We start from the raw sequence: 11,196 nt of genomic DNA on the forward strand, positions 1-11,196 counted from the left end.
TCCTTTAAATTTTCAAATTTTGTGGAGTACAGGTTTTCAAAGTATGCCCTGATGATTCTCTGGATTTCCTCAGTGTCCATTGTTATGTCCCCCTTTTCATTTCTGATTTTGTTAATTAAGGCTGCTCATTTTTTAAAACCAGGTAAAAGGACTGTCACAAAGCTTTTAAGAAGACACTGCCAAGTGAGTAAATGCTCAAAAGCAGAGGTTCTCAACCTTCTTTAATGCTTTGACCCTTTATCACAGTTCCTCGTGGTCACCCCAACCATAACATTATTTTCCTTCTTTGCAACTGTAATTTTGCTACTGTTATGATTTGTATAGTGTAAATATCTGTTTTTGTGATGGCCATAGAATACTTCTGTGGGTCTTTTCCCTCTAAAAATGTCATGACTTATAGGTTGAGAACCACTGTTCTAAAGTCCATCCAGTCTAACTGAAAACACAGGTTGAATGTCTGGTAATTTTTCTTCCTTATTCGTCTTATCTCTACTGGTTGGTCTGTGAATAATGTTATAAAAGTTCAATCCTAGCTGTAACATTAGGAGGTGGAGTAGGGAGCATATGCACATTTTTATCTTTCTGTAGTTAACACAGCTTATTCAAATATTACAGTAATTTATGGGATAGTGCCTTAGGAATATTATTTAAACTCCTGAGATAAAACACTGATTTTGATGAACTTACCAGGATATGCAGTGGAGAATTGGTGAATCAAGAACATTAGTATTAACAAAGTTATAGCAAAGGAACTTAAAATGGAAATGTGAGAGGAAAATGGGATGTTTTGCCTCTTGAATTCTGGGTAAATGCTTACTCAAGCCCATTATCTTTATTATCTTAACTTGTTTCCAGAAGAATTATTTATATGCACTGCCTCTTTGGTAAAGCTAATATAATCCTTGAATATGAGAAGAAAATAAGAAGACCTGATTGTATTTGTCCAGTGTAAATTTTAGTTATCCTCATACTTGTAGACTATTTAGGTAATCCTGAGAGTTTGTTTTTCCTTAGAATGAATCCTTTTATATTCTATATTATTTTACTCATATAAGTCCTTATTTATCAACAATTTGGTATGAGATTTTTGTTAATGATACAGTATGAGGAACCTTGATGGACTCCATGTCAGTTAAGGTTGACCAAGGCGGGGGACAAACATGCTAGTCAGAAGAGCTTAAGTGAGAAGTTTATTAGAAAAGGAAAGAGCATTAAGTGGGCGGAGGTCTTTCTTCTTGCATGTGGGTTGACCAGGGTACTGTCTGAGTGCATTCTACCAGGTGACTGGGGCAGGCCAGCATAATACCTGGATCCTAGTTGTAGTTTTTCTGTTTTTTTTTTTTTATGTGTGCAGATGTTTTACCTACATGTATTCCTGTGTAACACATGTGTGCAGTTCCTGTGGAGGCCAGAACAAGGATAAGATCTGGGACTGGAATTACAGATGGTTAGTGAGCTACAATGTGGGTGCTTGGAATTGGACTGTGGTCCTCTGGAAGAGCAATCTGCTCTTAACCACTGAGGCATCTCCCCAGCTCCAGGTTTTAGTTTTAATAGCTGGCCTATTTTTGGTTTTGTTGCAGTGACAGAATATCTTTGATTAACATTTAGGTCATTGGTCTCCCCCAGTTTGTAGTAGCCGTTGTATATTCCAATGCTCCTTTATAGTTCTTCAGATTGGTTATAGGCCTTATGTGAGGTAGCTCTTCTATACTATAATTGTGAATCCATATTATTAAACTGAAGAGAATTTCAATTAATAAATACTTTTCTTAAGTAAGCTTTATAAGTCACTGATTTGCTCCAGTTGCTTCTTGCCTAGGACTTGTAATTCTGCCTTCCAAATGTGGGATTATAGGAATGCACCTTTATCCTTTTTTTTAATAAACATAAGATTATTTTCTTATGAAATAATTTTTTTTGGTGTTTTGAGACAGGGTTTCTGGTTATCACAGAACCTGATCTGTAGACCAGGCTGGCTTAGAATTCAGAGATGTACCTACCTCTGTCTCCCTCCCAAATGCTTGGAATTAAGGTGTTCATCACCTCTGCCCAGCCCTGAAAATAATTCATGGAAAGGAAATTACATAGAATCGTGTCATTTTTGGCAGAATTTAGTTCAAAGCTTGTTGGACAAAGGGCCTCATTTTGTCTCCTTTTGATGATAAGCTATTTTCTACCAGGCAGAAGAAACAGCTTTCTTGGTAGAGGGCTTGTCCAGCATTCAGGAAAACAATTTTTTCTGTTAATTTTCTTTTCTCTTTTTTTATAGTATACATTTAGTTTATTTGATCTTTGGAAAAAAATGATTCCTTTATAGATAAGTAGATAATTTTTTTCAAGTCTGAAATATTAAAAAGTATTTACACGGGTGTGGGTGTATTCAGAGTTTACACCGTGCACAGGTTAGAGGACAGCTTTAAGTCTGTGTCTCCTTGCATCTTGGTTGTGGGATTGGACAGATTCGTGTGTATTGCAAGTGCTTCATACCTGTGAGCCAACTCTTAGGCACTGGGACCTCTTAGTGTAGTTCTAGATCATAGTGTGGCTGTGCAGAGAAGGGCAAGGGTGGTGTTATAATAGAAGCAAGTTCTCATTGCCCTAGTGACTAATTTAGGATTTGTTGTGTGCTACAGACTTGTTCTGTTTACTTTACATTCTTTTGCCTTAATTTCTAAAAAAAAAAAAAAAAGGAGCTACCTTTGGGACAGAGCATGCCAGAAACTTAGCTCAGGCTTACTGTAGAAAATGAAAGGTTCTTACCCATGTGCTCTGGCTTCTGAGTGGATAAGGTTTTCAGTTCAGTGTAACTGCCTGTATCCTACATAATCTTTTACACTATATTTAGTGTTGTGTATGGGGTGTGCGTATGTCATAATACATATGTGTCAATCAGAAGGCAGTTAATTACCTCCAGTTTGTTACTGTTTGTCTTTGTTTCTCCCTGCATTTTTAAAGATTACTGACTAGGTGGGTTTTTTTCTTGTTGATGTTATTATTTGTGTGCTGGTTTTGCCCCCATGTAAGGGACATTTTAAAAACACCTGAGTACGTGGTTTAATTTCAGGTGCTTCAAGCATTCATTAGATTGAGGTTATGACTTTTGGCATGGCTATAACAAATATGTTTATTTTATCATATATCCTTCAGTATTGTTGTGTTGGCCCATGCTTTTAATCCCAGCACCCAGGAGGCAGAGACAGGCAGAATAGATCTCTGAGTCTGAGGCCAGCCTGGTCTACAGAGTGAGTTCTAGGACAGCCAGGACTACCCAGAGAAACCCTTTTTGGGGAGGAATTAAGATCTGTTAAACTACAGAAAGTATTTTATGTTGTTTTATTTGACTTTGAGTGTCTTGTCTTGCTTTGCTTTTTCCGGGCACTCACTACCTCCTTCAGCTCAGAGCCTCTGCTCCTTTTGTTACTGAGTGCTGTGGTTTCTTAGATAACTTCATTGCTCATTTTCAGGCTTTGGTCTGGTTGTAGAAAGATACTAAGGGTGATAAATCTTCAGGTCATTAGAAGCTGCAGGGCTTTCTCAGGATATTGGAAAGGTCTTCTTTTCTACTTTTGTGCTTTCTACTTTGAAGGAGATGGAAGTCTTAGCTCTGTCAAAAGACTAGATGAATGTGCCAAGGGTTCATTTTCTGTGGCATACTTCTGATCCTGGCTCTGTGGTCTGCATTCATCTCTTTTGGGGTAGAGAATACCTCTTATTCTGACTGCATGGTTGTTTTCCTCAAAGACTTGGTAACTCTTCTATCTCACTGATCACTAGAGGCATTTTGCCCTTGATGGAAAGTGGAGGAAGGATTTTCCCCTAAATTATTTTTTAAAGTATCAGTCATTAAAGTAAAACTTTAATTTTCTGAATCACTTTGGATAACATAGTGACTTTCTGCAATTCATCCTTTCCTAGGTTCACTGAATGACGATCCTTTGTATGTAAATCATATTTTCCTCATCTTTTCATAATTGTAATTGTGATGCCAACTGTGATAAATTTCTCATTTTATAGCACATTGGTAAGATCATTGGCAATCCTCACTTCTAAGACTCATGTGTCTTCTGATCTGGAGCTCATAGCCTATATATACTTAATTTGAGACACAACCCTACCTTTTGGTAGTGTAAATGTGGGGTTTTGTTCTCTCTCTCTCTCTCTCTCTCTCTCTCTCTCTCTCTCTCTCTCTCTCTCTCTCTCTCTCTCTCTCTCTCGTGTGTGTAGGTGTGAGAATGCCTATAAATTCTCACCTTGCATCTTATTTGAGACAAGGTCTCATGTTGTCCTCTAATGTGCACATGCTAGGCTAGCTGGCCTGAAAGCCTCCAGGAATTGTCATGTTTCATTCCAGGGATTACAGGTGTGCTTGGTGGGGATCAGAGCTCAGGGCCTCATGTCTGAGAGGCCAGAACTTTACCAACTGAACCATCTCTAGAACCTACAATGTAGAAGGGGGAAACTGATTACCACAAATTGACTAACATCCCCCCCCCCCCCCAACACACACACACACACACACATACACAGTTTTTAAAAAGTAAGAAAACCTGGCATTATCTGGGCTTACCTTCTGGGCTGCCATGTGGTCATGGCCTAGTTAGAACACACACTCTGAATTCAGTTTTCTGTGGTTTTTATGTACTTGTCTGTTTTACTGTGTAAAACCTGTTACATTTTCCAATCATGAATTTGTTAGCTATTTCTTGCAATTCTATTTAGTGTAAAATTGTGTTGGTATTGTTAGAGCTTTTGGAAACTTTAATGTACTATTTAAAATGTCTGTAGTCAGAACTTTTACCTTTGCTGATTGGATATTTCATATGACATCATTTGGTCTGTGTTATGTGTTTGTGCTATGTCAACTTTTCTTTGTGTTTTGGATTTATTTCTCATGAATATGTAATATGAGATTTAAAAATCTTTTAGTTTTATTTTCATGAATCAATGTACATTTATTATGGTGACTCGTGTTATAAGTGTAAATATATTTGTTTACTGTCTTATAATCAAAGATCTTTTAGTCTTATCTGTTAGATTAATGGAGTTTTCTTTAGAAAGTTATGCTTTATAAAGAGAGATGAATTAAGTATATAATCTGTATATTTTAGTGTATATTTCTGTAGAAGTTGATTACAGGCTCTGGAGAACTGGTGCAGAGTTAAAGAGCACTGCTGCTCTTCCAGAGGTCCTGAGTTCAGTTCCGAGTAAGCACATGGTAGCTCACAACTATCTATAATTAGGTCTGTGCCCTCTTCTGGCCTGCAGGCAAACAGGGAGGCAGAACACTGTACATAAGAAATAATTTTTTAAAGTTGTTTACAGTTCAAACTGCAGCATTAGTCTCATTGTTGTAACTGATTACCTATGATACCTCCCTGTCTAGTGAAGCCTTAAGTAGTTGCCTCTTTCCTTTCCCCCTCCCCCCTCTCCCCTGTTCTCTCCTCTTCTTCCCCTATAACAGCAAACTACCCTCCCTTGGGAGGTAGGCAGTCTTGGGCCTTCTTTATTCTTGACGTAAAAAGAATATACTGAAGCCGGGCGTTGGTGGCGCACGCCTTTAATCCCAGCACTCGGGAGGCAGAGGCAAGTGGATCTCTGTGAGTTCGAGACCAGCCTGGTCTACAAGAGCTAGTTCCAGGACAGCCTCCAAAGCCACAGAGAAACCCTGCCTCGGAAAAAAAAAAAATATATATATATATATATTTTAATTTATAATTTATTATATTATAATTATTAAATATTAAATTTATAATATATATACTGAATGTAAGAATAAGTGGTGGGCATTTTTAGTCAGTCATTTCAAAATACTGAACTCTTCATTTAATGTACCTTTAATTTAATGCAACGTTTTCCCTATCTCAGCCAATAAAAAGCTTTTAAATGGGTATACCACACTATTTCAACTGGAAAGACTCGAAAAAATCATAATGTTCTTATTCTTAAATCTTGTAGGAAAATGGGGATGTAAAGCTATCTTGAAGTAAGCCTTTGTTTTTGGAGTTCTTTATTTAAGAGGTTTGTAGCAATTGTCCTACTCTAATACTTAGGGAAAATAATTACTAATTGAAGAACTGTGTCTTGGTGATTTGCATTATATAACCTGTAGTTAAGATCACTACATAGTGACTATATTGTGATATAATATTTATATTTTTCTTTCAGGAGAGAAATAGAAACAAGCAATAACCACCGTGTGGAAATGTTCTGTTAAAATGACAACACTAATGATGTAGACTCTGGAAATGCCTAATAAGTCAAAGAAGACATTATTAAAGCTTTTTTTTTTCTGCTTACGGTGACATCTTTGAACATTTTAACACAAAAATTGACTCTTGTTGTAATGGTTTTCATCAGCGCATCTGCCCTTATACTCTCACCAAACACTTGAGAACTGTAACTTCATCAAGCACTTTCTGTCCTGAAGCTTTGACCAGTACCTGCTGTCTTTTGTAATTTTGCATCCTAGCTAAGGCACAGAAGACTGAATGAATGCAAGGGTTCATTAACTCTTTGAATTCGTTAAGTACTAACAGTTAACCATTAGAAGTGGTTCAATGATGTAAGAGTCTCACTGCTTCAACCTTTTCTTTGTTGTAGTTTTTAAATTGTCAATTTTTAGCTATTTGACAGATTAAAAGCAAAATAATCATGCCATATTTAGCCCTGGAGTTCAAGTCTGAATGTTTATGTGAAAAATTATTGTAGTAAACTTTTAATATGGCAAAGCAACCTTATGCTCTATTTTAGCCAAAAGAAACATAATCTAAAATTATATTAGAACATTTCCCTTGTCTTCAAACTATTTGGTGTAACAGAATGCTGATATGCAGCTTGGTGGACTTCAGTTAATGCACACCCCTCCCCACTTATGTACACTGAGAATGTGCATTGGTTTGAGGGATTAATTTGTTTCTACCACTTAATGAATCTCAACACTTTGAGTAATGTACCTCAGTCTAATTAGACTTTTTATGACCTTTATAACTACATTTAAAACTCTTCAATCCTGTTTCTGGGTGTTTGTGAGTGGATTGCTATCATGAAGTAAAACTTTATTACTCTAGGTACTCACTAGCTAAATAAACATAGTTCTTGTTTAGCAAGCATAAGCTGTTCCTCAACTCTTCTCCAGCTGTTGCAGTGTCCTGGCATCCTTAAAATACTTTGAAAATATGGCCTTGATCCATGAATTAAATCAGTATCTAAGTGAATGTGTTGGATGTTTTATTGATCAGATCTATATAAGTGGGAATACAGCATATATCTGGGTATTCTTATAGTTATCTTTCTAACATCCTATTTTTTTCATTAATTACATATCAACATTAATTTTGTATCTTGAAGCAAATTGATTTTGTATAATTGAATATGTTGTGCATCTGTATTGAGTGATTTGATGGCATAAGGTTATGAAAATAATGTCCTGCCCCTTACATTACTGTTTTGAAAGAAGAAAGCTATGTAGAATGATATGTTAAAGGTGAAAATAGCAATACAATAGATTTGAATACCTTGATGTTTTGAATTACTCCATTTTTGTTTACATCGTGTTTAGAGATATTTTCATTTGCTCTCCTCTCTGCTCACTTCAACACAAAAGACGTGGTGGATATTTCTTTGAAACTTTGATTTATGTAATTTTGTACAATGTTTTAGAATGTGCAAATATTGTATTTTTTATTAGAATGCAGTATTTGTAGATAACCATAGGTATTTCACACGTTACTTGGTAGTCCCTGTGTAGTTATGTCAGTGTTTACTGAAGGGAACATCAAAATATTAATGGTATATTGAAGAATGAAAACTTTCATAAAGGAAAATTGCACCTATTTTACCTTTTTGAGACTAAGCCATGAAATCTTGTAACATGTCTCTTAACTATTTATAATGAAAATTGGCATTTGGGTATAGTCAGCACAGCTATGTTCTATATCCCTAAGATTGCACAGGTAGGACATTTCAAAGATGACTCGTGTCATTCTGGAGCTCCTACTAGAGAAAACTGTAAAAGGGTGACCTTGTAGGAAGGGGCTGAGTCCTCCCCCTGAGGTTCTCTTTTTCTTGGTGCTTTATTAGCAACTCTGGATATTTTTATAAAACTAGTGACATTATAAACTAATTCAGTCTTGTTTAATTTACATTAGGTGTTATGTAAGAAATGTCATCGAAATTCCCAACGAGCAGGCTGATTGCATTAGACTCAGACAGGGCCAGTGTAGCTGAGAGTCTGTTCGTGGTGAGAGGAACATCCCAGTGCCTTTAACCTGAATTTCTAATCTTAAGTGAAATGGGTGCAGCATTCCTTTGGGAAAAAAGCTTCCACTTGGTAATTTTGTGTTTTTCTCACCTAAGTATTCCCCAAAGCTCCAACCTTCTCTTCCTTCTTGGTCAGTCAGTATATTGCAAGATTATTTTTCCATTAAATGAAATCATTACAGGTTGTCTCTAGAGCACAACCAACAGAATGTTTCTTAACTGCGGGGACCAAAAGGGAGAGAGCCCGGACTCTACAAGAGTAGTATATAATAAAATGTTTGAATACTCTTAAATTAAGACATAATTGGTCCCGTGATTTCTTGCTTAATGTTTTTCCAATTTGTCATTTGAATGGTTCTTATTAAAGTTATCTTATGTGGGTATCTTATTTTTAAAGGTATTATAGTTTGTATATTTAACAGTAAGGGGGAAAGTGTAACCAAAATTAGTATTTACATATATTGGTACTTGAAAATTCCTTTAAAAAAAACCAGAAAACTCAGCCTTTTAGTGCTTAATTCCTCATTTTAACATGTGATCTTTCTAATTGAAAAGCTGTGTTATTTTGAGTACCATGCATGAGGGTTAAGCTGATGTTCAAACAGTTTGCAATAAAAAAAAACCAATCAGCTTAAGTCATTCAATCATTTCAAGTGCATTCTGCATCCTTTAAAAATAAGTTTGTGAGATTTTATGAGAATTGTGTTTTCATTAAGTTTTGCATATCTTTTGTTATGCCATGTAAATTCCCTTTTTCATATGATTAAAGAAAGGGTATGATGAAATGATTAGCTCATTTACATTCACTTGTAGCAGTTACAAATGAGAATTTGAATTTTGTCGTGTTTGGGTTTGTTCATTCCTGTGAATGATGGTACAGTAGGTGAGATTTTTTTTTTTTTTGTTATGGTACCGAACTCACCATTTGGTCCTCTTTAATCTTTGAGGGTTTCAATAAAAATTGTTCACTCATATCTGTGTTCTTTCCTTTTTATCTACCTTTATAAATACATGCTGCTTGCTAGAAAACAACTCTTGCTTATTAAGATTTTCCTTATTGGCAAATGTATGTAAGTTACTCATTTTAATTGGTCATTTAGATTAAGTGAATTAAGGGGGGGTGTCCTTTATCCAAATTAACCTTCCCATTGACTCACAGTTATTAATAATTATGATACAAGAGGAAGAGCCCCTCTCCCCCTTTTTTTTTAAATGTAGTAGGAGGAAATAGAAATGCCAGCTGTCTGGGCCTATATCTTCCTTGACCCCAAGGAATGCTTTTCTAAACAGTTTTCACATTGTCTTATGTGGGGATCACAGACCCTGGCCGGAAACCCACTCCTCCATCAGTCTGGGAGCAGGCAGCTGCAAGACAATGTTTGCTGAAAACATGTTTACTGAAAACAATCCAATGCCATAAGCTCCTGATAAGGGCTTGCTCACTGAAACACCCTGACTTTGATCTTCCTGATGGCTAGCTACTTCTTTCTGCTCTCTGGTGTCAGAGAATTAACCACCAGCCAGGAGGGGAAAAGAGAGACGTGTTGGAGATTTGTGCGTGTATGTATGGCAGAAGCTTTTCTGGAGGGAAGCGGTTTTCTTGGGAAGTTCTCCTAAGCCGATTTGGGGAGCATAAGGTTTTCCTAACGCAACCGACTGGTCTCTGTGTCATCAATCCTGACCCCCTCGCCACATTCTCGGATACAGGCTGCGCAGGAGGCACGGCAGTCTTATATGAATGGGTCATTGTAATTCTGGATGGTATGTTCATCATTAACTTAACCCTTAATAAAGCCCTTGGTTGGATGAGAAAATTGAGTTTTGTGTTCTCAAAACCAGTTGCTTGTATACAAACATCACTGGCTGTGTCTACCCACTGCAGTAGCGTCAGGAGCCTCCTTTTGGTCATCTCCCCAAGTATGTAATTACCAGTGTTCATAGAATTGAGAACAGTCATTCGTTAGTCACCTATCGTTAGAACACGGTTGTTTTTACTGATCTTGCTTCTTAGTGTTGGATTTGGAGATTCTGTTCTATGAACTAAGTTATTAGAGTTTACTGATCAAGGTGGTTATCTTTACTTTATGCTTACGTAGTACTTATTAGTATATAATCTCAATGTAGTAGAATTTTATTCCTGCTAAAATGAACAGAATTCTTGTGTAGTACCTATATGTAGTGGTTGTAGGCTAAGTACAGTTTAGTCATAACTAGTGCATCAGATCCATAATTCATTGAAATTTGGTTATCTGTGTAACATTGGAGCTAATTTAGGTGAAAAAACTGTTTCCATGAAAATGTAAAATGAAGATAGGAATTCAGAGTAACTGCCCAGGGTGGATCCACATCCTCCAAGTTTGATTTTTACATACTGTTCATTTTGAGACACAGGATGGAATCACATATAAAGGGGACATAGAAACATGAGTTATCTGATGGGGTAACACTGAACCAATCTCTTTGTTGTTAGTGTAAAAATAAACCACAGCTAAGATTGTGACATTTCTGAGATTTGTAAATGATTTATTTAGATAATTAGATTTGTAGGCTGTGGTAGTGTCTAACTGTTAAATGTTTTCCCTTTCAAAATAAGTTTGGCCATCTGTATGATTTTGGGGTGTTATATTCAGAACATTGAACATGTGTCCCAAAGACATCCAAATTTTTTCCTTCTGTCATTTCACAGTATCTCTCTATTCTTCATAAATCAGGTAAGAGCAATTTTGCAGGAAATCTGAAAAATTTTTCTTAACTACTTTGTGCCCAACTCCTCGACTTCCTGATAAGTACGGATCCTTCATTTCCTACTTGTACACTTTAAATTTTTTCTTAGTTTTTTACCTAATGTTCCTTTTGCCAGGATCCACCCGGGAATACCACGGCACTTATTTTCACATCTCCTTGCTGGGGCTGCTTTCTTGGGTTTCTGGATGG

The 11,196-nt window shown here is 36.4% G+C and overlaps 1 protein-coding gene across 2 annotated transcripts in view; it reads left to right on the forward strand.

The window, feature by feature from the left end:
• Positions 1–9,234, forward strand: part of Ythdf3 (YTH N6-methyladenosine RNA binding protein 3) — a 31,407-nt gene extending 22,173 nt beyond the window's left edge. For both annotated transcript variants that reach the window (XM_040740816.1, XM_040740815.1), the window contains one exon: positions 6,169–9,234. In XM_040740816.1, the coding sequence (XP_040596750.1) occupies positions 6,169–6,192 (24 nt within the window). In that variant the 3' untranslated portion in view covers positions 6,193–9,234. The remainder of the gene's footprint in view (positions 1–6,168) is intronic.
• The last annotated feature ends 1,962 nt before the right edge of the window (positions 9,235–11,196 follow it).

This window comes from Mesocricetus auratus, unplaced genomic scaffold (assembly GCF_017639785.1).
Source record: "Mesocricetus auratus isolate SY011 unplaced genomic scaffold, BCM_Maur_2.0 Super-Scaffold_6730, whole genome shotgun sequence".
Taxonomy (NCBI): Eukaryota; Metazoa; Chordata; class Mammalia; order Rodentia; family Cricetidae; genus Mesocricetus; species Mesocricetus auratus.